The sequence below is a fragment of the Equus asinus genome, chromosome 4 (genome assembly GCF_041296235.1).
Source record: "Equus asinus isolate D_3611 breed Donkey chromosome 4, EquAss-T2T_v2, whole genome shotgun sequence".
NCBI classification, from domain to species: domain Eukaryota; kingdom Metazoa; phylum Chordata; class Mammalia; order Perissodactyla; family Equidae; genus Equus; species Equus asinus.
Window position 1 is genome coordinate 71,374,111 of NC_091793.1, and position 27,822 is coordinate 71,401,932.

Consider the following 27,822-nt stretch of genomic DNA (forward strand, 5'->3'; position numbering starts at 1 on the left):
CAGGCAGGTGGGTGAAAGGGTGGCCAGGCTGGCCCTGCCCCTGCCACCAATGGCTCAGGCCACTTGGGTCTCTTTGCATATTGGCCTTCTGCATTTTTCATTTAGGAAAGGGGGTCCGTTGCTTTGAAAATCTGGTTTAAAAGCCCCTAAGGCAGAAGATGTCCCAGGACCTCGCCTGCTGGAAAAATCCTCAGGCTCGCTCTTCTGAGAGGTTGAGAAAGACCAGCCAAAAGATTCATGGCAGAGTTTCGAATGGATGTGGTGGCTGTGGGGGACGGTTCCCTCAAAGACTGAAAAGGGAGCAGAAATGGCAGAGGGGTAGAGCTGTAGCCGGTGGGCTCAGCCTGTCGTGTCCCCGTCAGAATCAGGCTGAGGCTGAGGCCACCTGGATGCAGGCCCAGCCCCGGGACTCAGGCCCAGGCCCTGCTGGTCACCGCAGCTCCCCTGAGGAGCGTGACTCCTGAATTCCCCAGGCCACCAAGGCCCACCGGCGCACAGGCCCTCTGTCCCCAACATGGATCTGTCCTGACACCCCAGGCGGAGAGGGGCCAGCGGGACTCCGCTGGGGGTGAGGGGTTAATGGTTAAGCTGCCGAGTCCTCCCTGGGGGGGTGGTTAATGTTTGAACACCCGACAAGTCACAGGAAACGCCACTCACAGAGCTGTCACCAAGCCCAGCACACTTCTCATAAATGAAAAATTAACTCTTCAGCTATTCGGGTTGGGCGGCCAAGGTCTTCCCAGCTGTCTGTGGGAGCACTTGAGGGTCACCCTAATAGCTGCGGGGCCTGCTCTCCCAGGCTATTTATTGCTCCGTTGACAGAAGCTGATGCCTCCTCAGAGCTGGCTGGTGGAAGGGTGCTGGCTCTCCCTAGGGAAGAATGTTCCAGAGAGAATGGCGTGGTGCAGGAAAGGTGTGGGCTTGGCAGCCACGCAGACATGGCCTGTGCGCTGCTCTGTCACTTAGGGGCTATGTGATCTTGAGCAAGACGCCGAGCCTCTCTTGTCCTTAGTGTCCTTGCCTTCAAAATGGGTACATGCCTTGCCCTTTTTCTCCTTGTCTCTGCTGGCTCGTAGCCCACTCCTGAAGAAGGTGGGCAGGAGGGAACGGGCTGGCTTCCTTTTATTGGGGGGGGGGGGCTTTTTTTAAATTGAGATGTATTTCACATGATATTAACAATTTTAGAGTGAACAATTCAGTGGTGTTTGCTCCATCCTCCATGCTATGCAACCACCACCTCTATCTAGTTCCAGAACATTTTCATCACCCCAAAATAAAACCCCGCACCCACCAAGTAATCACTCTTATCCTCCCGTCTCGACCCTGCCCTGGATCCACTAATTTCCTTCCGTTTCTATGGATTTACCAACTCTGGACTTTTCCTGTAAGTAGAATCATACAAGATGTGACCTCTCGTGTCTGCCTTCTTCCACCGAGCACAATGTTTCCAAGGGTCCTCCGTGTTGTCACATGCCTCAATATTTCATATATGTATGTGCTGGCGCCGAACGCAGTTTTCTCTAACAGGCATTCCCAGCTCCCCTTCTGGTCCCTTCTGGGTCCTGATGGTCCTCGGTAACCAAACACCTCCCCCCCCACCCCCCGCCCCGGACCACCCCCCCCAAACCTGCCCACAGCTCACTTCTCCCATCCTTTCCTCAGCACAACTGATCTGGGCTCATTTTTCAGAAACAAGGAACTTATCTTTGTATAACATTTGAGACTTTTTTTTTCTTAGTTCTTAAACTGTGCAGTAAGTACCACTATTATCCCCAGTTCACAGATGAGGAAATTGAGGCTCTGAGAGGCCCAGGATCACCCAGAGCTGAAAAAGGACTCAGGCCAAATCTTTTGACTCTGAACCCTGAGCATTTTCTAGTTTGCAATCCAGACTGAGCTGTGACTGACTAATTTCTAACCCTCTCAAGAAAGGATTTGCATTAGAAAAAAGAGAGACTGTCAATGCCAATTAATCTCTAATTACTGTGAGGGGGCATGAAAGGAAGCGCGTTAGGCCGGGTGAGGAAGAGTTCGTGGGGAGGGTGAGGAGGATTCTGCAGGGCGGGGCACAGTCCCTGGAAGGAGAGGGCTCGGCGCACAGTGCTCAGCGCTCACCTCAAGCGGCCTCCTGGAGGGGGATGAGCCAGCCTGCTCCAGGGAAGCGGCGCTCAGCCTCAGGTTCAAAGGGTCCTTCATCTCACCTAGTGCAGCCTCCATTCAATGCCTGGAGCATTTCCCAGCCTCCTAAATCCGTGGTCCTCTCTGCTTGAATACTTTCAGGGATGGGGAACTCACTATTCCCAAGACAGTCATCCCATGGAATGGTTGTGCTTCTTGGTTCAAAGAGAAACATGCCCAGACTCTTCAGCCGTTCCTCCTGTGCTGTTTTCAAACACTTTGCCACCCTGGGACTTCAGTTCCTCTAACCCGAGCCTGATCACCTGTGTGTGTGGTCCAGCCATCACTATCATCACTTCCTTGACCTAAATGCTATAGGTCAGGTCATTAGCAAAGCCAAGGAAACTCTCCAGGCTGCCCCTTGGATGGCCTAGGAATGGGGCCGGGGTGAGCTGAGAAAGGCAGAGGGAGGCGTGATGAAGCCAGGAAGCCGGCTACTGTGCAGGAACTCCTCCTGAGCTACTGTGGGACTTGGAGAGGAGGAAGGGTGAGTGGAGGTGAGCTGGGTCACGGAGGCGTCTGGGGATGGATATGGCAGCCCAGGCAGGAGGAAAGAGTTAACACTGGCCAAAGCAGAGGCTAGAAGAGGACAGGTCAGGGCAAGACATGAGGCGCTTGGATTCCCTGGTAATCCGCATTAGCAGGGGGCGTAGAGGGACGGAGGACCCACTGCGCAGTCCAGCATGGCCCTGGGGGGCCTGGCTTGATCCTGCACCCATGTCACTGCAGCCTGACACATTGCTCCCGAAATAGTCTCAGGTTATCGTCAGGCCATCTGAGCTCATTTATATATAAATCAAGGACTGGGGGATGGATGCTCTGCTCTGGGTGAACGCTGGGCAGACTTGCTGTTAGCAGGCTGTACACCAGGCTCTGGGCTGGGGGCGTGGATCTAAGAGATCCCCAAGGCGCTGTCCTGCCTCGCAGATCACCTTTCCCCTATTCCAGCCCCCTCCCCACCACCAGATCTGCCTCTGGGGCCAGTTCTCCATGAGTGGTGGGGGGGGGGGGTGTAATGTGGTGGCTGGACAGGGCAGACGGAGCTGATGTTACAGACTGTCTCTCTGGGGCTTCACAAGTGTAAAGGAGACCACTATTTGTCCACGAACTCCAGAGGGAAAAATAGAACTTTCTCCATTTTCAATAACTGTAACTCCATTTTCCTAGGATGGCAGAAACCTAAGCCTTGGTAGTTTCTGGATCTTCCCTGCAACTTGCCCAGGGGTTCAGAGATTCACATAGCACCACGGTGTCCCAGGGGAGCCCATCTGGTCTTGAGCTTTGTTCCACAGAGTGGTGGCTGAGAGATCTCTGACTCGGGCCACATGGCCCCTTCTGTGCTTCACCAGGAGGCGTTGGGCTCTGCAAGGCTGTCTGTGGTTCTGCCCATCTAGAGGCATTTCTCCTCCCGGCTGTCCCACCATCCAGGCTGGCTGGGTGGCAGGTCCTCGTGTCTCTTTCTGGAACCTTCTGTATCCTGCTCATCACTCCCCCTCCTGTCTCCCCAGTCTATGGGAAGTCTTGCTCCCTTTCTGTTCTCTCCCAAGCATTTTGTTTGCTCCAGAATTATTCTTCATCCCCCCAGGGGCCTTTGGAAACCCAAACCTGGAAGATAAGTTTTCCTGGCCTCCTCTGAAACCATGAACCAGTAATCTTAGGAGGAACGACAGAGAAAGGGAAAAAAAATACCAGAAGAAAAAAAAGAACAAAGGTTAATGGATCAGAAAATATTCCACTGCACACACAAATTGTTTAATTCTCACAAAAATCCTGAGGGATGTTACTACGCCCATTTTATAGATGAGGAAACTGAGGCTCATGGAGGTAAGTGGCATGCCCAAGGTAGATCTGGGTCCAAGGCTCCGTCTATCTCCACTACACCACCTCCTCAACCCAGTGTCCCATGCTGTCCTCTTAGACCACGGGTACTTGGCACCCCCTGTGCCCCCAGGTGGTATTTGTGATCTAATGTTGTCTTTTCTTGTTTACCCAGCCTTCCACCTCATCCTCCCCAGCCAAGCAGTCAGTGGTGGCAGGGGACGATCAGAGATGGCAGAAGGGTAGGAGGCATGCCCCTCGCCGTGCCCTGGCCCTGCATGCGCCCACAGCAACTAATTTGTGTTGCTCTCAGCCCCGCCTTTCCAGAGGCGGGGAGCCTCCCTGGTGGCTCAGGAACTGTAACCCTGTTTACAAAGCTCCTTGATCCCTTAGTTCCTTGGAGTCCCATCACCCCCAACTCAGGCAGCGAGCTTTGCTGCTCTGGATCTAAAACTACCAGGATCCCACAGCCACCCGAGTCCTGTGCTGTGTCCCTCCCTGCAAGAGGTCCGGGAAGGCTGGGGTCGGGACCGGATGCTTGTAGCTGAGCCGTGTGCTGTGGACCAGCTAACAGTGCAGACAGTGAAGCCGAGGCTGGGAGCGGGTGGCCGTGTCGCAAGTGCTTAGGACTTGAGCAATGTCGTATGGAGTTAGCATCCAGGCCTGCAGCCACCAGGGGTCAGCCAGCCAGGTGGGACCCTTCCTTGGGCTGAGAAATGGGAAGGCTAGTGGGATCTCAGCTCCACCAGGATCAGCTTGTCACCCTGCAAACGTCACTTTGCCTCTTGGAGCCTGGTTCCTCATCCCTGCCGTGGGGCACTGACCATACCTGACCCTTATGGGCACACAGTGTCTGATGCATGTCCAGCAGGGGCCTGGCTGGCCCCTTCCCCAGCCTTTCTCTACATGACTGATATGAAGGGTGTGCAGTGAACCCCATGCAGGGGGACCCCCCCTTACTGTGAGGGGAGCCTGCTCCTCTCTCCCCCTCACCCCTCACCACCAGCGACTGCCACCCTGCCTTCTGCCAGCACCAGGCCAGCGTCCCTGTTGGCCCAGCCTGACATGACCCAGGTCAGGAAGACTGCCAGACGCCCTGGCATCCTCCCCATCTGTCTGGCCAGCTGGACATGGGTCATCCTGCCTCATGAGCTGGTGACATCAGCCAGCGCCCTGGCTGACCTGGCCAGCACAGCCCTGAATCCTTTCTCCCAAAGTGAGAAAAGAGGCTCCTGTGTTTTTCCATGGTGGGGAAGTGCCCCCACTGCTTCCGAAATAAGGGATGCCGGCCCAGCTGGCGAGGAGGCTGTGCCGTGAATGAGGCATCCTGCCGCTACACCGAGACTTCTGTAGAGGAAAGAGACACCGGGCCAGCTTCATCCTCCAGACCCCAGATCCGGAGCAGCTCTGAGTGGAGGGGCACGGTGGGCTGTCTGTAAGGGCCCTCCCAGGACCACGGCATCATCCCACGGCATCTGGGGAGGCCAGAGTCACCTGGGGGCCTACGAGCTCCGGGAGACCCTGCTCAGGCCTGGTGGGCAGCGTCCACAGCTGGAATCTGGATGAGGAGCGCCTGGACGGTGGTGGAACCCTGCCCGGTGCTCTGCAGGGAGCTCAAGATGGAGAGCAGCTCGAGTCCCTCCTCTTCCGGGGCTCACTGTGAGAGGTGGGGTGAAGGTTCCAGAATACCCTGGGTGTTTCTCATCTCCCACGTTCCTCGAAGGACACGGACACCTGGTCCTTGGTCCCACAGATGCTTTCACTCTCTTGTGGGAGCCCCATCCAGATCCTGTCCTCTGTGTCCAGGGTCTCTCTTCTCCATTCTGCTTCCGTTTCCTGGCTGCGTGACTCCAGGAGCTCACTTCTCCTCACTGCTTTATTCTTTCATTTGTCAAAGAGGTGCCCTGGAGCCCTGCTATAGACTAAGTGAGCTGTGCGTGTAAGCACAGGACAATTCCCGCCACATGCAACTGGAGCCGCCAGGTGGGGGCTGGAAGGCCAGGACCTTAACGTGAAATTTACAAGTCAAGTGGGTGTCGAGGTGAAAGCCTGTGTACAAGGGATGCGTGGCAGGGAATGTACAGGAGCCAGAGGCTCTGTTGTCTCCCTTCGTTTGTTCGTTTGGCACGTGTGTTGAGTACCTACGCCATGCCCAGCCCATCTCGCCACAGGCCTTCAGCAGTGGGCAGTCAGACAGGTTCCTGCTCTCGCGGGCTCTCTGCCCTGGGTGGGGGAGCTGTCTGTACCCACGCACCAAGGCAGAGGTGCTGGCCGCAGTGACCTTCCCTGGCCTCGAGAGGCTGCCTGTCTCACCATCTCAGGTTTTCTCCTGGGAGCCAAGGGTAGGTCTGAGCCCAGAAATAGGGGCCCTCCAGTGCCGGCAGGAGGGAGGTGCAGCGTGGAGAGTCTGAGAGCGAGGCCTAATGACCGCGTACAGCGGCACCGCTAGGGAGTAATCACAATGCAGATTCCTGCTCTCAGAAGGACTGAATTAGAATCTCTTGGGGCCTGGAGATCTGCATGGTTCACGTGCTCCCAGGTGATTCTGATGTACTCCAGAACCTCTAAAGTGGCACAGGTCACCAGGGAACTTCATTTATAAAGGGGACACAGGTGTTAAGGAGGATATTGATGCTTTGAACCTGCTTGTATTCGTGCCTGAAAAGAGACTCTTGCTCTTTACAAAAGCTGGGAATTTGCCTTCTGGACAATCCAATGACCCCTTCAGACCCGTCTCCCAGTCCCAGGAGCTAAAACTTGCCCTGCAATTCAGAGGATGCCGCCTGGCCCACCCTCCTGGGCCAAGACAGCACAAGAAGGGCCTGGGGGGCAGTGGGGAAGGGAGCTGCCCTGCCCCAGCACCTCTGAGTGCCAGCTGGACCTGGGGTTTGACCTCGCCTTCTCGGCAACCTCAGGAGAAGGGCGTCTGTTTCCCCCAGAAAAGATGAGGGAATGTGCAAGGGCAGCTAGTGCGTGGTGAGGCAGGATTGGAACTGAGATTAGTGGGACTCGGGAATCCCAGCTCTTTCTGAAGGCCCGTGGGCTCTGGGGTGGAGTGGTCTGTGCGGGGCTCCCCAGATTCAGTGGGGGTGACTGCTCACCTCATGGGTGTCACCTCAGCTCTACTTCCGGCCCCCTCCACACCTGCCCCTCGTGATGTCCTCCCAGTTGGCATGGGTCCCCAGAAGCCTGGCACAGGGAGCAGTTTCCCTGGGTTTCCTGCCATGGGATCAACTTCGAGAGAATTGGTGGGTGATTATGTTAAGCAATAATTTTGTTTTTTTTTAAGATTGTTTATTTTTTTCCTTTTTCTCCCCAAAGCCCCCCAGTACATAGTTGTATATTCTTTGCTGTGGGTCCTTCTAGTTGTGGCATGTGGGATACTGCCTCAGCATGGTTTGATGAGCAGTGCCATGTCCGCGCCCGGGATTCAAACCAACAGAACACTGGGCCGCCTGCAGCGGAGCGCGGGAACTTAACCACTCGGCCACGGGGCCAGCCCCCAAGCAATAATTTTTAAAAGCAAATTGTACAAATACAAAATGAATACCTGCCAAATATTTTATTTAATTACTGAGAGAACCATTGAGATATTATCACTAGTTCATAGGAGAATTCAAAGCACCTTACATACAAGGCAGAATGCTAAAATGAATTTACAAATAGGGCCGATTACAATTTTGTCCAGATGAAATACGATTGGACAAAATCTATTTGCATGCCTTTGGACAAGAATCATTTGCATCGCTATCAGTTATCTACAGTGTAGAGCTGCAAAATAGCTCAAAGATGATAAAAGGCCAGAGACGCATGGAATGAGACAAACCAGAAGGCTGTGCTTAGGCAGGACCTCATTTTGCGTTGAAGACACCCAGTAATCTTTTTGATTCATTTCAAAGTGTTTCCAGAAATAGGCCACAAATCCAGCGTCAAGAATCTTGAAACAGCTTCAAGATTCAATGTCTATACGGATAGATATGCACTAGTTGTTTTCCATGTGTTCAGCTCCTCGTTGCATTGGGACCCGGTTCTCCTGCAGGGAGGGGCCTCATAAAGGGAACCCTGTGATGTGGAAAGCAACATCCTCAACAATATTCCTACTACAGATGCAGTGGCGACGCTGGTGTAGCCACTTCCACTGGCCGGGGCAGTGGTTCTCTGTGTGTGGTCCCAGACACACAGCACCAGCCTCACCCTGTTTGAGAGGCACACTCTCAGACTCTATGAGACTCTGGCAGTGGGTCTCTGTGTTGTAGCAAGCCTTCTGGATGATCCTCACGCAAGCTGAAGTTTGAGAATCATGGGATGAGGGCCCTCAGCCCTGCCATCATGTTAGAATTGCCTGGAAAGCTTTAACACAATATCATGCCCCACCCAAGACCAATTCAATCAGGATCCCTGGGTACAGGGCCCAGTTATGTATGTTTTTAAAGCTCCCCAGAGGGTTATACTGTGCAGCCAGGACAGAAGCCCACTGCCACTGAGTCATTTAATGCAAGGTGAGGCCACAAGATGTGCCGTCTTTGGCTCTAGAGAAATCCACACCTGCATCTTGAGGCTTATGTGAGATGCTGTGTGCGCCTGCCTGCCTGCCTTTATGTCTTCAACACTGAGCACTTACTATGTCGATGGCAGGGGCCAAGGCCCTGAGGATGAACAGGCACATTAGACACCATTGGTTCCTGATCTCAAGGAATCAGTACCTCATGGGAATTCCTGGCAGGCGAGGGCATTGGGGATGGTGACAGGGTGGTGGGGGCGGCCCCTGGTCTACACTCCGTTCCTGTCTGATGCTGCTGTCCTTCTTAGCAGTCTGCGAGGGGCTGTGGGACAACATGAGCTGCTGGCCCTCCTCTGCGCTGGGACAGACTGTGGAAATGGAGTGCCCACGATTTCTCCAGATGCTTACCAGCCGAAACGGTAACCACTCAGCCCAAGGGTCCTCGCAGAGAAGCTGTAGGGTGGCTCCCTGGGTGGGGCCTCAGCTTGGAGGCATGAGGCCTGGGAAACTTCTCCGGGGACAAGTAGTGAGTGGAATGGTGGGGAGACGGGTCCTTGTTGGGGATTGGAAGCCTTGCTTGGAGGGTGTGCGGTGGGTTCAATTTTCAGGGTCCCAAGCAAGGGAGCAGGAAGCAGTGTCCTGGGGAACTGAGAAAGGAGGCTGGGCTTGCTTCTCACTGCCCCACACCCCCATTTAGGGGCTCCCCTCCTTTCTTCCACATTTCTGCCTCCTTAGCAACCAGGGCCCTTGTTCCAAGCCCTGTTTCTGGGTTCCGCCCTGGCACAGCCTGGCCTTCCAGAACACTTACTTCCTCTGTGCCCATTCTGTCAGGCTCTGCTGATAAACTGCACCCTCCCTGGAAGGCACTGGCCCCATGGGGGATCTCCTGCCTGAGGAAAGTTGTTTATAAGGATTTTCTTAATTTCAGGCAGGGAAGGAGGAGGTCATCTCAGACAGGGTACCACACTGGCTGCGGCTCCGTTACGTGCCAGGCATCTTTATGTACATGGACTCATTAGTCTTCACAAAACCCCTGCAAATCACAGACCTTTCTCCCCACTTGACCCAGTAATAATAACAGGGACTAAAAGGGGTTAGCAGTGTGCCTAAGGTTCACAGGTAGGAGATGGAGAAACTGGCACTCAAACCCAGATGTCTCTGACTTCCAAACTGGTGCTCTGTCCTCGAGGCCATGGTCAAGGTGGGCCCACGGCCCCATGGTGAGGGCGACCCTGGGTGGAGGCAAGGTAGCTTCATGACCTTTGGCCCCTGCCCTCATTTAAAGTCTAAAGCCTGGCCTGGCCCTGCTGCCCCTCTCCCTTCATCCATGAGGGGCAGGAACGGCTGCCCGATGAGGCCCTTAACAAGCACAAACCAAAGAAGATGCTTTAACACTAACCCCAGCAGCCTTCCGAGGCCAGGTAAGGAAAGGGTGACCAGCACGGAAGCCAAGACCAAGCAGTGTGGGCAAGGGGCGTAGATCCTTCACACCATGATTCTCTAGTGCACGTGGCACATACACGTGTGTGCATACACACACAGAGATTCGGGGACCACACTGCTGGAGCTCACCTGGAGCCCCATGACGCAGGCCTTGGAGGGGACCAGGGAGGCCGGTCTGAATCCCACTCCTCCACTGACTGCTGGGGTAGCGCCAGCTGCTGATGCAGATGAACCCGCTGAGACTCAAAGCTTCTGACCAGGCCCACCCACCTGAAGTCCGAAACAGGTGCCTCTGATCCGCAGGAAGCTCTTCTCCACACCGTGGTCCTGGTAGCCCAGCCCCTCTCTGCTTGTGGGCTCAACACACAGCTTTCAGGCCACTGGTGGAGGAAAAGACCCCGAGGATCACACGGGGAGAGTTTGAAGGAACAAGCCTGACACGGATCCCACTTCTGCCCGGGCTGCCTCTGCCACCACTCAGTCGTATGGTGACTCCTAACTGCAAGGGACACGGGGAGTGTGGTCCAGTGGGTGCCCGTCTCTGCCTCAGGGCCCAAGGTACTCATTGTCTCAGAGCCTCGATTTCCTGACCTGTGAAATGGGGAAAATAAATAATACCGGTTCTGCAAGGCTGTGCTGGGAAATACATTTTAGATCTCTCCCTTTGTCCCTTCTCTCCCCGTCTTCTCCCTTCTTGTCCTCCCTTTCCTCCCCCAGCATCCCCCTACATGCACACACATGCCAGCAAACTCACCAATAGCCTTTACCTCCTGTCATGAGCCTTCCATGTCTGTCTCTGGGGTCCATGAGCTCAGGACACAGGAGATTAATCCGGACGTGGGTGACCTGGAGTAACATGCTGGTCAGGTGCAAGGCCAGGACTAGATCCTGGTCTGCTATTCCCCGTCCAGTGCTCCTCCCTGACTGGCCGAGTTCTCCTGTTGGAGGGACTTGGAGCTCTCCTCCTTTCCCAGCCCTCCCTCCGCAGCCTTCCCAGAGCCACACTGCCTCTGCCCCCCTGTCCCCCATCACCATTCCTCCTACCTTTCTGCAGAGAGCCTGGGCAGAACCCTGGTCATAGCCACATCCCTCTCCAGGCAATTTCTTGAACCTCTGCCTGCCTCTTTAATGAAAAGCCCCCTGTCTCCTCGATGTTCCCCAACCCTTTAATTGCTCAAGACCCACCCGGGGTCACCCAGGGGTGCAGGGAAGGAAGCTAGGGTCCTACACCTATCTCTGCTGCAGTTCTACTTGCTGCCACATGATGTCGCTGTGAGGCTGCAGGATCCGCCCTCCTCACTTCTACACTGAGGCTCTGCCTGCTGGGTGCTGTGCACAGGCCCTCCAATGGGGGGATCCTCTCACCCAGGGGGGCCGCTCGGCTCATACCCAGTCCCTGGCCCAGGGCACCGGCCAGCCCAGAAGCGCGGCTCAGGACCAGTCCAGCCTCAGTTAGTCAAGAACCATCCTCCCACCACTGCCTTCCCTCTCCATCCATCCCCTTGAGGGTCTCATTAGACCCCACCCTTTCATCTCCTCTCAGGAAGGGAGGCTCCCCTCCGTGGTGTCCCTCGGGATTCCAGGGCTCCCACCCCCACCAGGAGGACAGCCCAGTGACGACAAGCTGATGTTCTGGACCCTTCCTTTTGAAAGATGAAAATAATAAATGAATTCTTTTTCAGGACCCAGACGGGGTGGGCGTCTGTGTGACTGGAGAAACCGCAGGCCGGATTCTGCTCCCAGATATTTCTGTTTGCGTGTGCCGGGGCCTAGAATGTTCCCTCAAGGATGCATTCCTTTGATTCTTCAAAGGTCTCTGGTCTTCCAGAGTTTCTCGTTCAAAAACGCACTTCCTGGGCAGGGCCAGGCTTGGCCTCCTTTCCCTCCCCTCCTCGTGGGGAGTGGAGCCTTAAAGCAGTAGTGGTCCCTAGCCTGGTTAGGGGTCTGGCACCTTTTGAGTATTGGGTGAAAGCTTTGGCCTGGGTCTTCCGCAAACTGCACGTATGTAAATGCGCCAAAATACTGACTGTCCTGTCAGGGGCCCTTGAGGCGTATAGTGACCTGAACTTGGGTAAAGACCCCACACCTGTTAGGAAGTAAACCCACGGGAAGTGGGTGGGGGTGAAGGGACTCCAGAGAGAGTTCAACCCCCGTCTCCTCTGCAGTTCTGCCAAGGGCCCCTGTCAGCCAAGGGCAAGGGGCACTGCCTCGTTAGCCGCTCTGGGCAGCTGGCCTGGATCACACGCAGCGTCCCGCTGGGTCAGTGAGGAGAGGGCCCTAAAGAGGCGGCCCAGCCTCTAGGCACATGCTGAGAACCAGTTCTGGGTTCCAGGGAGTTTATGCTCTTAATTCAGCTTCCCATCCGACCAGCCTAAATTTGACCACCATCCTTTCCTGTCGGACGGCCTAGCTCCCTTGACTTATTTGCAGAAATCTTCCACCCCCTCCAAAATTCCAAGGCCCCAAGCCCCACCACTCCTGGTCTATTTTAGAAAGGCCAACAGCAGAGGGAGTGACACTGGCATCGGCTCTGTGCCTGGCATCAGCCTGGGCCGTGTCCATGTGCTGTCATGTTTCCTGCTCGGTCCTGCAGGGTGGGGATCATCCCCATTTGGCACAGAGAAGTGATGCCCCTAAGGTCACACGGCGACCAAGAGGCAGTGCTGGGTTTCAGACTCAGTTCTGGCTGGCTCTAAACCTGTGCTCCGGGCCTCCGGATGCTGGAAGCCGCCCCCAGACCACAGGGAGAGGGCTGGGCAGGAGGGTGGTACAGTGATGGGGCGCGTCCTGGCCGGGCACTGTTGCCAGTTCTGGGCCTTGGTTTTCTTGTAAGTAAAACAGGTCAGCAGCACGTCTTTCTCTGGGCACTGTGAGGATTACATTGGAATCTGTACATAAAGCACTTAGCATAGCAGCTGTTGTAGACATGCCGGTCATATTTGACCCTAAACCCTGTGGGCCAGTGGCCCAGACCCTGGGGCCTGTTGGAGAGGAGCATGCTGGGCCCAGCTGGGGTGGTTAGGGGGTCCCTGGACAGGGTAAGGGTTAGAGAGAAAGGATTGGGGGCTCCTGCTGGAGGGCTGTGGTCAGCTGCCTGCGGCACTGAAACACCTGCAGAGCTAGCCCGGGACCAGAATGCGGCCCTCCTTGGCAGCCCCGAGGAGAGGATGCAGCTGGGCCACTCAGTCCAAGGAGGGAAACAACTCCTGGTGGCTTTCCAAGCTTCCTTCTTGGCTGGCAGCTCCTGTCCCAGCCTCCAGCTCCTGCGCGGAGGGCTCCTCGTGGGCAAGCTCTCCCCTCTCCCCGCGTAGAAGAGCTCAGAGCGGCTCCCCATCCCCACTCCGTTGCTTTTCTAGCCAGCCAGCAACAGCAAACGTTTGATGAGCGAGGCTCTGGGCAGGCACGGGGGGGAGGGGGGGGTGGAGGGGGGGGGTACCTCGGGAGCCGGACGTCTGCTAGAGGAGGCGAGGGAGCCGTGGCTACTGCGTGAGGGGCGCAGGACGCAGCCCTGTGCCGGAGGTGCGGGCAATGAGCTCCACGGGGGAGGACCGCATTGTCTCGTGATTCTTAGTGCAGAGTGGCCTTGTTGTCATGCCTGAAGGACTAGTAACTCCATCCCATCCCTCCCGTGAGGGCTGACTGCCCGGAAGCTTTAGCTCGGTGCCCCTCCCATAATTTTCAGATGCCGGGGAGCAGGGCGTGAAGTTGGATATAAAATAGAACTTCCTTGGTGCACAAATAGTACCAGGAGCCTGAGGAAAGCTCAATGTGGGAACGGACAGGTCCCTGAGAGCCATGCCAGATTCTCTGGGGGACCCACCCATTAAATGGCAGCCGGACTCAGGAGCAGGAAAAGCACCGGCACGAGTAAGGGAGGGAATCAGTACATAGCGTGTGGCTGAGCGTAAGGGCCCAAGCCTCGGCATTCAAATCCCACTTCCTCCATTTACTACAGCGTGTGCCTCAGTTTCCTCAGTTGTAAAATAGTTGGAGTGTTTCCAGGGTTACAGTAGATTTTCCTACAGAAGTAGCAGTACCTGCCTCACTCTTGTTAGGATTAAAGGAAGTTAAGACCTGTCACACGCTTACCGCCGTGCCAGGCACATGGTAATCACCGTGTATTATTACAGGAGAGCATAAAAGCTTCTAACTGAGTACATACACAATCATTAGAGTGTGAGATCAACACTTTTTGGTTGGGGGTGTGTAATCAAAGTCGCTGGGGACTGCTGTTCGTAAGCACTGTATGTGGCTTCTTTGATCATATGAGACACTATAATCCCTTGAAAAAGTAACAGTATCCTACTAGTGTGAAGGTTTTATTATGATTCTGCAGTGAGCACCCAGGTGGCAGGGGGAGCAGCCCCCCACTTTGGGAAAACCCTCACAAAGCCAGAAGTGGCCTCTCAGCCAGTGGGGGTGAAGGGTGGGTAGCGGAAATTCCTCCTGAGGAGCTGAGTGACATTGGAGCTGAGCCTGAAGCCTGGGGAGGGAAGGGCGAGGGGTGGACAGGCCCAGGGTGAAGTGGGCTGCCGAGGCACAGGGGTCTAAGAGACCCCTGCATGGGGCAGGGCCCCGAGGGCAGCGAGCTGGGACGGCGAGCAGGGCCTGGAGGTTCTACAGGTGCCTAGAGTCTGGTTGAAAAGAGCTGTTGGGAGTATTGAGTGCTCTGATGCATGCCAATTAGCGTCCCTTGTCTATGGAACCCTGGTGCTGGCACAGTGGGATATGGGGTGTGGGGTGTGGGGGTGTGGGATGTGGGGGTGTGGGGGTGTGAGGTGTGGGGGTGTGGGGTATGGGGGGGTGAGATGTGGGTGTGTGGGATGTGGGGTGTGAGATGTGGGGGTGTGGGGTGTGGGGGTGTGGGGTGTGAGATGTGGGGGTGTGGGGTGTGAGATGTGGGGGTGTGTGATGTGGGGGTGAGGGGTGTGGGGGTGTGAGATGTGGGGGTGTGGGGTGTGAGATGTGGGGGTATGAGATGTGGGTGTGTGGGATGTGAGGGTGTGAGATGTGGGGGTGTGGGGTGTGGGGGTATGAGGTGTGGGCGTGTGGGATGTGAGGGTGTGAGATGTGGGGGTGTGGGGTATGGGGGTGTGAGGTGTGGGGGTGTGAGGTGTGGGGGTGTGAGATGTGGGGGTGTGGGGTATGGGGGTGTGAGATGTGGGGGTGTGAGGTGTGGGGGTGTGAGGTGTGGGGGTGTGAGATGTGGGTGTGTGGGATGTGGGGTGTGAGATGTGGGGGTGTGGGGTATGGGGGTGTGAGATGTGGGGGTGTGGGGTATGGGGGTGTGAGGTGTGGGGGTGTGAGGTGTGGGGGTGTGGGGTGTGGGGGTGTGAGATGTGGGTGTGTGGGATGTGGGGTGTGAGATGTGGGGGTGTGGGGTATGGGGGTGTGAGGTGTGGGGGTGTGAGGTGTGGGGGTGTGGGATGTGGGGGTGGGGGTGGGGTGTGGGGGTGTGGGATGTGGGCGTGTGGGATGTGAGGGTGTGGGATGTGGGGGTGTGGGATGTGAGGGTGTGGGATGTGGGCGTGTGGGATGTGAGGGTGTGGGATGTGGGGGTGTGGGGTGTGAGGGTGTGGGATGTGGGTGTGTGGGATGTGGGGTGTGAGATGTGGGGGTGTGGGGTATGGGGGTGTGAGGTGTGGGGGTGTGAGGTGTGGGGGTGTGGGATGTGGGGGTGGGGGTGGGGTGTGGAGGTGTGGGATGTGGGCGTGTGGGATGTGAGGGTGTGGGGTGTGGGGGTGTGGGCTGTGGGGCTGTGGGGTGTGGGGGTGTGGGATGTGGGGGTGTGGGATGTGGAGGTGTGGGATGTGGGCGTGTGGGATGTGAGGGTGTGAGATGTGGGGGTGTGGTGTATGGGGGTGTGGGGTGTAGGGGTGAGATGTGGGCGTGTGGGATGTGAGGGTGTGAGATGTGGGGGTGTGGGGTGTGGGGGTGTGGGATGTTGGGGTGTGGGGTGTGAGATGGGGGGTGTGGGGTGTGAGATGTGGGGGTGTGCGATGTGGGGGTGTGGGGTGTGGGGGTGTGAGATGTGGGGGTGTGGGTGTGGGGTATGGAGGTGTGAGATGTGGGGGTGTGGGATGTGGGGGTGTGGAGTGTGGGAGGGTAAGATGTGGGGGTGTGGGCAAAGCCGGTGGGGGCCCCAGGAGGAGACAAGCAGTGTTTGGAGGGTGGAAGGGGGAATCTGCTGAGGCCCGGCCTGTTTGTAGATGGAGGTCTCGAGGACCAGCAGGTCTGTCTCTCTCTCACGCGCACAGGCACACTCATCCGGGTCTTCGCCCCCTTCTAGGACCGTCTGCCTACGTACCTTTCCCACCACTTTCCTGACTGACTCTTACATGTTCTTCAAGGACCAGCTGGGCCACTTGGGAGCTGACTGTGGCCTGCGAAAGGTGGCCGGGGACAGAGCGACAGAAAGCAGCTCCAGGCTGCCCCGAAGGCGTGGCTGAGGGTGTCCAGGAGAGCTGGATGTCTGTCCCCGCTCCCCACCGCTCACACACAGAATGCTTGGCCCCCACAGGTTCCATATTTCGAAACTGCACACAGGGCGGCTGGTCGGAGACCTTCCCCAGGGCTGACCTGGCCTGCGGGGTCAACGTGAACGACTCGTCCAATGAGAAGCGGGTAAGCCTGTCAACCCCTCTCTCCCCGGAGGACAGGGTGAGTCCCTGGGAGAGGACAGAGTGGAGCCAGCCCAGGGCAGGGGTCAGGTGACCTGGGGCCTGCCCTCTCACCCTCCCCTCCCCTGCTTGTCGCCTGAGGTCCAGTGGGCCTGCTTCACTGCCCTGGTCTATCAACCCGGAGACCATGGTCGGTGAAGACCGTGGCACCGTGAGATCTGCCATGGGCCACCATGAGGCTGGAGTGATCTAGTCATGAAACCGGAAGAGAAGCAACGTGGTGGCTAAATGCTCGGAGCCAGGCTGGCGAGTCTGAACCCAGACCTGTGACCTGGGTGGAGGTGGGGAGGACTTCTCTGTGCCTCAGCTTCTTCATCGGGAAAATGGGACTAATGATAGCTCTGACCTCACAGGCCTGTCAGGAGAACCGAAAGAGTTAATACATGGAAGTGCTGAGAAGGTGTCTAGCCGGAGTCAGTGCTCAATGAATGGTCGCTCTCAGAGGAGACAGGAGCTCGGACAGGAAGGAGAGAGCCGGCGTGGGGTGGTCCTAGTCTGAGAGGGGATGCTGGGTGCTGTGGGTTGAACTTCTTCATGGGCCTCCCCAGGCCCTCCCTGAAGGCCCTCGGTGTCAAAGCCCCCTTCCCTCCTCGCTTTCCTGATGGATTGGTACACATCCTTCAAGACCCCACTCCAGGGGCCGGCCCGGTGGCTTGGTGGTTACATTTGCTCGTTCTGCTTCTCAGTGGCCCAGGGTTCGCCGGTTCAGATCCCGGGTGAGGACATGGCACCACTTGCCATGCCATGCTGTGGTAGGCGTCCCACATATAAAGTAGAGGGAGATGGGCATGGATGTTAGCTCAGGGTCAGGCTTCCTCAGCAAAAAGAGGAGGACTGGCAGTAGTTAGGTCAGGGCTAATCTTCCTCAAAAAAAAAAAAAAAAAAAGACACCATTCCAGGTCATCAACTCCAGAAAACCTCCCTTCTCCTCCCCCCAGGAAGGGCTCTCTTAGTGCTCTGTGTTGGCCTCCAGCTACCGCCCACCGTAGTATATCGAATCATGATCATGGGCCGTGGCACCCATCTCTCTCCTAAAGCATCAGCTCCTCAAAGGCATTCATTCACTCAACAAACATTGCTTGAACACCTTCTCTGGGCTGGGCAGGAGTCTAGGCCTGGGGATACAGCAGTGACAAATCAGAAAGGGTCTTATTCACTTCCGGGCCCCCAGTGCTGGCACAATTCTCCTACAAAGGGCCCAATAATGTTTGTTGTCGTACCGAACATCTACCACGTGCCAGCTGCTTACACCACAATTACTTTAAGTTCTCAGAAGGATTCATTGTAAGTTCATTATTTTCTCCATTTTTCAGACGGGGAAACTGAGCCTCAGAGGCTATAAGGAGTGTGCTTAGACAGTAGTGGCAGCCACGGAGGCAGGAGTCAAACCAAGTCTCATTCCAAAAAGAGCCAGTGCTCCCTCCTCTGTCTTCTGCTCCTCCTCATTAAGGTGTGTGTTCCCGGGGAGACGCACTTTAGCAGTTCCACGAGCTACAATCCCCAGTGGGAGTACGATGAACAAGCTTGCTTGTCCCTTGGAGGGTGAGGTGGGATGTTCCAGAAGCATGGAGTGGGGAGCATAAGAATTAAGGGAGAAAGGGTGAAGTTGGCAGGCAGACCACAGCCACTTCCGAATTTCTTCTAAGACTCCTCTCTCTCTAGCCAATCCGTCTTTCTCTATGTGAAGGAGATTGATTGGGGAACCAAGATGGAAGATGGAGCTTCTTCCCTCCCAGGGCTTGTCATCCACTTGGAGAAAACACATGAGGTCTTCAGATCTGGCCAGAGTGGTGTAATTTGATGATGGGATCCAACAAGGCTTGATCAGGGGGTCCCCATGGGCTCTCACTTCTGCAGATTACCGTTTCTATCACTGACTTATGTGAAGACAGGGGGCTTGTGTGTAACAAATTTGTAAAATCCATAAAATTAAGAGGGAACATTCTTACATTCTTATGATGGGAGGCAGGATGGAGTTTCAAAAGGATGCTTTGGGCTGCAAATAACAGACATTTCCAACTGGCTTAGTAAGCAAATGTGGCTCACGCACCTGGGGATGCAGAGAAAGGTGCTAGGACTCAGGAAGCAGCTCTGCAAAGCCACCAAGGACCAGGCTCTTTCCATCTCTCTCCTGCTGTCCTGGTGGCTTCCTCCCAGGGCTGGCATCCCTCCCATTGTAAGACGACAGCCATTGTCAGCTGCAGCCACAGACTTCCCAGGCCTGCCTCTCCAGGAGAGGGGACAGCCTGGCTTCCTACGGCCCCTTCCTAGGAGCAAGAAAACTTCTTACCCAAACCTGCAGCAGGCCTGTCCTCACATCTCCTTGGCCCGCCCAGCCCTGGACCATCCCTGGCTGAGGGATGGGAGACGTGATTGGCTTAGGGCTGTGATTCTCAGACTTTTGGGCCATAGGACCCTTTTACACTCTCATGAAGGACTGAGGACTCCCAAGAGCTTTCGTTTCTGTGAGTTATGTCTGTCAAAACCACGCAAGAGAACTATTGGCTTGGACTAGTCCGCTGGGAAGGAACGGACCCTGGGGCTGCAGTTATGACTTCCGTGGCAGAGTTGAAACTGTAACATCCCAAAACAACGAGCTGAAATTGAACAAATTTAACAAAGATAAATGCAACGTTCTGGACTTAAGTCAGAAAATTAATTTCCAAAAATAGTGGAAAGGAGACTTACCTTGGCTTCAGCTCACACACACACAAAATAAAATAAATAAAAATCCCTAAGATTGGAAGGGTTTCCAGATATGATTCACTGGTCCCAAAATGCTGGTCCATAAACTGGCACAAACTTTGTCTTTTATCCTGAAATTCGAATCATCCTATTTCTTATTGTTGAAATGTCTTTTTTTTCTTTTAATCAAATGATGGTGAATGTGTGCATTCATTGGGTGCCTTTTTTCAGCTGCTTACTTGGCACACACTATTATTGACAGACTCCAAAAGTGGACTCAGATTAGCAGAAAGACTGGGAAATCCTGCCTCTTGGTTAAATAAAATGCCGTTTGCTTACCTACAGCAGAGGTTGGCAAATTATGGCCCTTGGGCCAAATCTGGCCCACGACTTGCTTTTGCAAATAAAGTTTTATTGAAACACAGCCATTTGCACTACAAAGGCAGAGCTGAGTAGCTGCAAAAGAGACTGAATGGCACCCAAAGCCTGAGATGTTTACTGTCTGTCCCTTTACTGGAAAAGTCTGCTGAGCCCTGAGCTAGAGGATACAGAGGAAGGTGGATACACAGTGGGGAGACAGGCAACTTGATCCAGGACAGGTGGCAGTGAGGCATCTGGACTCCAAGTTGTCTGGGGCGGAGTACACAGTTGCAGATGCCAGGAGCTGTGGCAGTGAGGTCACATCAGGCCTCCTGGGAGCAGGGCTCTTTCTGGGTCAGACCTTAAAGACACAGGCAGGATCGGATCTGTGTGAAAACCGACTCAGGAGTCCTGAGGGTCACCCGGCAGACAATGACCCCAGCTACAGGATGGTATAGAATATTCAGCCTGAGTACTTGTCACCATGCCTCCTCAAGCTGCCACAGGGTGGCCCAAACTGCTTCTGAACTGAGGGCTGCCAAACCAGGCATCCCTGGGAGGGAGGCTGGCCCCCAGCTCTGGGGCCATCCAGCAAATGGCAAGATTCTAGCTGATGCCTGGAGGGGTTAGGGGTGAACTGAGTGTCTTCTGAGTGCCTGGCGTTGTCTAGATGTTTTCCCTGATGCCTTATTTCTTCCTCCAACAAGCCTGCAAGGTAGATAGTGTCCCCATTTTGCAGATGAGGAATCTGAGGCTCAGAGAAGTTAGGTAATTTGCCCAAGGTTGCACAGTCTTGAGTCTGGAACCCTGTCTCTTGGCTCTGAGCCGGGGTTCTTTTTCCGCAGTCCAGTCCACCACCGCCTCGGAGCCTGGGCCATTCGCTCCACAAGGTCACTTTCATCTGAGTGGCTGTCAGCCAGGTTTCCCCAACACTATTCTCATGACTGGTTTTCTTGTTTTTGTTTTTGTTTTTTTTATTAATTACCCTTTTCATCTGGTTATAAAATAGTACTTACCAACTGTAGAAAAATGAAGAGCGTAGAAAAAATACCAATGAAAGTTACAACTCTATCCACAAACTTGTCACCCAAAGTTTACCACTATGAACATTTGGCACATCTTACAAGCTTATTTCTCTGCATATTTGGGACTGAATCACATGAAATGGCCAATAGTTGATCATTCTTCATCTACAAAAGGGCAATTTCATATAATTCAACCTAAAACTTTCTTTACTGTACACGTGAAATTTGTAACCTAACATTACATTCTCAGCACGTCCTGACGTCTTTTAAAACTCCTGGTAAACAGCATTTTAATGTTGTCATAACATTAAAGTAATTTGGATTTAAAACAATTTCATTAACTCTTCTTTTATCGTTGGACATTTGAGTGTTTTCACAAATAGTTCTGTGATAAACATCTTTATAAATAAATATGTTTTTATGCTTCTATTTCTTAGAATTAATTTCTGGAGGTAGAAGGGAGATCGAAAGGAATGCATATTTCAAAGGTTCTTGATTCCTGCTGCTTTCCAGAGAGATTGACCCAATCTTCATTCCCACTATACCCTCACCTATGTAGAATATTATTACTTTGAAATATTTGTTAGTTTGGTTGGTAAAAAATGGTATAGCGTTATTGTTTTAATTTTCATTTCCTTGATCCTTCTTAAGGCTGTTGTACAATTTATTTTTTTGAACCTAAAAAATGTAGGTTTTTACATTTATCTCTCACAATTTAATTTTTTGCCCATTATTCCAGTCCATTGAGATCTTTTTGGATGAAAGATGAACCAGTAGTGTGAAGTGGCTGCTGAATAAGTAAATGCCTGCTTGGTTGCATTACTAGGAGTGCAGTGTATAGATTAGGGGAGGTGATGGTCCCACTCTGCTTCCTCCTGGTCAGAGAGTATGTCTGGAGCTTTTCAGCTATCTGGTTCTGGGTATCTTATTTAAGGACACTGACAAACTAGAGTATATTAATTGAGAAAAATGGTGAAGGATTGGGGAAAGAGATTAAAGATACAGGGAATATTTAATGCTGAGACGATAAGTGAGGGACAGACAGGCAGAATAGCTGTATTAAGAAATGACATGCCACTCTGTATGACCTTTATAATTTTTCTATAAGTCTGAAAAACTATTCTAAGATGAAAAGATTTTTTGTTTAAGTTTTTTGCCGAGGAAGATTTGCCCTGAGCTGACATCTGTGCCAGTCTTCCTCTGTTTTGTATGTGGGTCACCACCACAGCAAGGCTGCTGAGTGGAATGGGTCTGCACCTGGGATCCAAACCCACAAACCTGGGACACTGAAGGAGAGCATACTGAACTTAACCATTATGCCACGGGGCTGGCTTCCTGCAAACTTTATTTTTAAAATACTGGTGGGCCTTCATTCAGTACAAGACAAATTCAGTTTATTTTAAGTGGCTCCAGAAGCAGAAAAAGGACCAACAGGTGCAATTTAAAAGTAATACATTTTAACTTCACATGAGAAAAAGTTGTCTGTTGTATACTGTTGTATACTGAACGACTTCCTCGAAAGGCAGTGAGCACCTTGTCCCTGGAGGAATTCAAGCAAAGGCTTGAATTCAGGGTGATGGGAAGGGGCCTTATACATGGGATAGAAGTTTGAATTGGCATCAGAGGCTCCACAAGATCTTTTCCAAAGTCAAGATGCTAGGAGTCGGGGCTGGCCCAGTGGCTGAGTGGTTAAGTTTGCACACTCTGCTTCAGTGGCCCAGGGTTTCTCCAGTTCGGATCCTGGGTGCGGACATGGCACCGCTCATCAGGCCATGCTGAGGCGGCGCCCCACATGCCACAACTGGAAGGACCCACAACTAAAAAATACACAACTATGTACCGGGGGGGGTGGGGGGGGGGCTTTGGGAGAAAAAGGAAAAAAATTAAATCTTTAAAAAGAAAAAAGATTCTAGGAGTCTATGAATTGGTGTCCTTGGGGTGTGAACAGAATAGCAGTCAGAGTCGAAGGGGTTCGAGCTGCCTGAAGCAGGTCCAGGCTGAGGCAGAAAAGGCAGAGCCAGCCAGGTGGATGGGGCTGACACCCCCTCTCTCTCTGCAGCACGAGTACCTGCTGAAACTGAAGGTCATGTATACCGTGGGCTACAGCTCCTCCCTGGTGATGCTCCTGGCCGCCCTCAGCATCCTCTGTGCTTTCCGGTGAGAACACGCTGCCGCCTCTCCATCCCCCCACCTTCCCCAGGAAGAGACTTTAGGTCTCTTTTAATTGCTCAGGCTAGAGAGGAAGGTCTGGGTGGGCCACTTTGTCACCTCTTGATCTAAAGCTTACCTGTGGCAAAACATTGAAGTTCCCATGACCGCATTCATTCTTTTATCCATTCAACATTTACTTAGCATTACTAAGAACTTACTGCACCAATTGCTTTAACATGTATTATTTCTAATTTCCACACAATGCTATGAGATAGGTATCATATTTTTTTAATGGGCATATTTTTTCGGGTGTATTAACCAGACTCTCGGTTTCAAGAAACAGAACTCTACCTTAAAACGGCTTAAGAAAAACAAAGGTGACTTGAACCACATAATTGACAAGTTCAGGGACATCTGGCTTCAGGCATGGCTGGATCTAGGCATTCAAAGGTATTAGCAGAACTAGTTCTGTCTCCCTCCATTTCTCCACACTGTGCTGGCCTCATCCACAGGCAGGCTTTCTGCAGGGGTGGCAGACACAACCACCAGCAACTGCAGAGGTACATTCTACCAGCTCAGCAACACCAGGGCAAAGAGGGCCTCTTCCCCATTGTTGCAATGGAAATCCTGGGGGACTTCTTATAGGCCCAGCTTGGGTCACGTGCCCAACCCTGAGCCAGGCATGCAGCCAGGGATGAGGTGCTCTGATTGGTTGGGTCTGAGGGTCGGAGGGTGGAATGGCACCAGAGCTGGAATGGTTCCCCATAAGAAAGACTGGTTCTGATACCAGAAGATGGGGAACAAGTAACAGACTTCTGACCCCTGCAGCAGAGCAGGAAATCCAGGCTCTGGGAGGTGAAAGGCTTGCGCAAGGTGTGAAGCTAATACATGGCAGAGCTTGGGTCTGATTTCTCCCCGCAGCCTGTGTTCTTTCTATGCCGCTCACCGCCCCCCTCCCCCTCCCACCTCCGCCCCGCCCTGTCCGGCTGCCTGCCTCCTGCACTGCTCACTCTTCTAAACAATGCTGGGAGTGCGATGGGGGAAGGTCAGGGCAGAACACACATTGCATCTATAGCCCCAGCTTTTTTTTTTTTTTTTTTTGGAGGAAGATTAGCCCTTAGCTAACTACTGCCAGTCCTCCTCCTTTTGCCGAGGAAGCCTGGCTCTGAGCTAACATCCGTGCCCATCTTCCTCTAGTTTATACGTGGGACGCCTACCACAGCATGGCTTCCAAGCAGTGCCATGTCTGCACCCGGGATCTGAACCAGCGAACCCCGGGCCGCCGAGAAGCGGAACGTGCGAACTTAACCGCTGCGCCACCGGGCCGGCCCCTAGCCCCAGCTTTTTTTAATTGCAGTATGAGGCAGAGTACACTGGGCATCTGGGGCCTGGGCTCTCCTTCAGGGTCTGCTCACAGAGCTACAGGGAGCTGAGTGACCTGGAAAGAGCGGGCCCTGGGTTCCCCCGTGCACTGCGGGAGGAGTGGGCCTGGCGGAGCCCCAGCCTCTCCTGGCCCTGGCCTGATGGCCCTGCCTTCTCTCCCCCAGGAGGCTCCACTGCACCCGCAACTACATCCACATGCACCTGTTTGTGTCCTTCATCCTGCGCGCCTTGTCCAACTTCATCAAGGATGCTGTGCTCTTCTCCTCGGACGACGTCACCCACTGCGATGCCCACAGGGTAACATGCCTGCGTGCCCCAGGGTGTGGCCGGGCCTGCTTGCCTTCCCCAGCCTGACTTTGGAAAGGTGGCAGCCCGATTGTCCTTCCCCTGAGTCTGTACTAAGGCTGCACTTAATGCCTAGGGTGAAGGGGCAGCGCTGGTGCTGGCCAGGAGGTTCAGGGAGAGTCCCATGTCCCCGCAGGCACACTCTGGGTCACATGCGAGAGTGGTTTGTCGGAAAGCCCATGGGGGCTGCCATTCAGCTCCCAGCGTCCTGGAGCGGATTCGCTGCTCTGGGAACTAGATGTGTAGCAAGACTCCTCTTATCCTACTCCTGCTGCGTCCCAGCTGTAGTCGGACGGCCAGGTCTAGGGAGGGTTGGGGTTGGTAGCAGAAAGAAAAGGGTGAGCGTATGCCTGTGCGTCTGCAGTAAAACAATCAGATTTTGTTAAAGCCAACCCTCTTCCTCCTCCTGGATTCTCAGATGAGTCTTAACTCATTGCGCTATCACCCCGAGTGTCAACTGGAAATCCCTTTTGCTGGACATAACGGTAAACTGCATGTCAGTGGCTTAAACAGATGGGATTTTTCCCTCATAAGCAGTCGACACACGGGCAATCCAGAGGTGGCACAGTGGCTCCACGATGCCATGGTGAACACAGTCATTTTCCCTCTTTCTGCTCTGCCATCCTTGATCCCACGCTTTATATCACATGTTTGCAATATGGCTGCTGCAACCCCAGGCCTCACCTCCCTGTTCCAGACAAGAAGGAGTAAAGTCAAAGTTAAATAGTTTTTTCTGTTTGGGAGGCTTTGCCTTTTCATTTGGGAAAGAACCCCCTCCCCGAGACTCCTATCTTACCTCTCACTGGCTAGAACTGTGTCATGTGACCACACCTAACTGCAAAAGAAGCTGGGAGATTGAGTTTTTACTATCATCGTCACGGCAGAGCAAGCAAGGGATAAAGGGACTGGACACTGAGATTCATTCAGTCAACCAGCCTGCCACTTCCCACCACTCACGTCTCTAATTCCTTACAGATGCGTTAACTTTATATTGTTTACAGTTTTTTGTGTCTGTGTGTGTGTGTGTGTGTGTGTTCTCTGACTCAAGCTGAGCGGTCCCTCAATAAGGGCCCAGGTCTCTCAGGGAGATTTCCAGGATGAAATAAGAGCCAGAGACTGGGAGTCAGGAGGTAAAATTCAGGCCCCACCCCATCACCGACCAGCCGTGGAGAAATCCAGCAGAGCCCGGCAGGAACCTTCTCGGCTTCCTCCGAACATCAGACTCAGAGCCAACCACAGGCCGTGCATGGTATCAGAGCCTCTGGAAGGCCACAGGGCAGCACTGGGCACTCCTCTTGCATGGAAGTGTCCTTGCGGCTCTCCACGCAGAAGTCCTCGGGCCGTCCGGGGGTCCTCTCTCCAGGGGAAAGCTCAGTGAAGGGAAGGAGGCCCTCATGGCGCTGGTATGGGAGCTGTACTGGCTTCTGTGACGCGTATTGACCATTTTGACTGAGCCTGCTGGCTGCGGACTTCCACTCCCTGGGGAACTCTGTGGGCCTGGTCCTCTGGGAGCAGAAGGTCACAGGGGATGGCCATGAGCCCAGAGGCTGGCTCTGCGGCCTGGCCCCTGACCCGTACAAGCTTCGTGCCCCACAAACCCGCAGGCCTAGTTTCCAGGGATCCCTACAAGGGACGTGGCTGTTATAAGAGCCACCGATCAGGGAAGGCCAACACCGTGGCATCCCCGTCAGGTATTCAGAGTCTCCAGTCCAGACGCAGTGTACCGGCCTGGGGCCATTTTTACTACAATCAATATCATCTGCTAACCTAGGTGTCCCTTCTTCATCTGTTTCCAGGGAACTGACCTTGGAAAGCATTTTGTTAACCCTTTGCTCAGAAATCCCTTTTCCTCTCTAGGCCTCAGATCCCTCATCTGAAAAATGAGGAAGTTGGGAGTTGGGCCATATCTGACCCAGTTTTACATCTGGCAGCCAGTTCCAGAATTTTATGCAGTTCCTGCTTGTGTGATGCCCATTGACCATCTTGACAGAGCCTGCTGGCTGCGGACTTCCACTCCCTAAGGAGCTCTGTGGGCCTGGTCCTCTGAGAGCAGAAGGCTGCAGGGGATGGCCATGAGCCCCAGAGGCTGACTCTGTGGCCTGGCCCCTGACCCGTCCCACAGCCTGTCCCTTCCTTTGGGCCTGGGCACCAGAGGGAAACCGACAGTCGCCAGCCTGGACCTCAGCCGCCTCTCCCTGTCCAGGTGGGCTGCAAGCTGGTCATGGTCTTCTTCCAGTACTGCATCCTGGCCAACTACGCCTGGCTGCTGGTGGAAGGCCTCTACCTCCACACGCTCCTCGTCGTCTCCTTCTTCTCAGAAAGGAAGTGCCTCCAGGGTTTCATCGCGCTCGGATGGGGTATGTTTCTGCATGGGGACAGTGGCCGTGTGTCTGTGGGAAAGGGTGCTGAGTCAGGAGGATCCGGCTTCTCGTTCCAGCCCCACACTTCGTTAGTTAACTTGTGCAATCTTAGACAAGTTGCTTGATGTTTAACTTTCGGGCCTCAGTTTATTTATCTGTCAAATGGGAAATAATAGCTAAAATTTAGCCCCAATTCCTAGCATCCAAAGCCTTGTACAATTTGATGCCACCCAACACTTGCTGCCTCATCTTCCTTAGACATCCCATTCATATGTCCTTGTTCCTTCTTTCTTTCTGTGGCAGTCAGGTGCTTTTGACCATAGGTATTAGAAAATCTGGCTTAGATAGGTTTTAAACATAAAAGAAATTAATTGGCTCATATAACTGAAAAGTCCAGGGATCACCAACTTCAGGTGAGGCTGAATCCAGCAGCTCAAGAACATTTCTTTCTGTCTTTCTACTGTGCCTCTGTAACATCAGCTTTCCTTTTAGACCGGTGCTCCCAGTGTAACTGCTGGCGGCTTCTGGGCTACTGACTTCCTTGTTACATCTAATGAGAGGAAGAAGGAGGCTATGTCCCAGCATGCCCAGCAAATATTCTGAGGTCACTCTGATGGGAGCAGCTTGAGTCTCATACATGCCCGTGAACCAATCACAGGGGCCCGAGGGAATGGAAGACACTGACTTAAGCTACTCAAACCACGTGACTTCCCAAAGGAAATTCAGGATTCAATTTCTAGGAAGGAGGAAATGGTAGCAAGACAGCCAACTGCAGGCCCCGTTACCTCTCTCCCCCTTTCCTTTCTGGGTCGATGCAGATGACAGCAACTCTCATTTCTTGGATGCTTACTTTGTGCCAGGCATTGAACTCAGCACTTTCCATGGACTATTTT

The 27,822-nt window shown here is 53.8% G+C and overlaps 1 protein-coding gene and 1 long non-coding RNA gene across 11 annotated transcripts in view; one reads left to right on the forward strand and one right to left on the reverse strand.

Annotated features, from left to right (window-relative positions):
* Window positions 1–27,822, forward strand: part of SCTR (secretin receptor) — a 75,898-nt gene that overhangs the window by 24,924 nt on the left and 23,152 nt on the right. For 4 of the 10 annotated variants that reach the window (XM_070507519.1, XM_044769097.2, XM_044769096.2 and 1 more), the window contains exons 3-7: window positions 8,806–8,916; window positions 16,461–16,564; window positions 22,750–22,847; window positions 24,389–24,521; window positions 26,773–26,926. In XM_070507519.1, coding sequence (XP_070363620.1) covers window positions 8,806–8,916; window positions 16,461–16,564; window positions 22,750–22,847; window positions 24,389–24,521; window positions 26,773–26,926 — 600 coding nt within the window. The remainder of the gene's footprint in view (window positions 1–8,805; window positions 8,917–16,460; window positions 16,565–22,749; window positions 22,848–24,388; window positions 24,522–26,772; window positions 26,927–27,822) is intronic. The other 6 variants (XM_070507520.1, XM_070507516.1, XM_070507513.1 and 3 more) reach the window with 3 other exon arrangements.
* LOC139045097 (uncharacterized) lies at window positions 10,393–13,514 on the reverse strand. Its single transcript, XR_011502769.1, has 3 exons — window positions 13,377–13,514; window positions 10,695–10,786; window positions 10,393–10,531 (listed from the first exon to the last, which is right to left on the reverse strand). It is a non-coding gene; the product is annotated as an uncharacterized lncRNA (long non-coding RNA).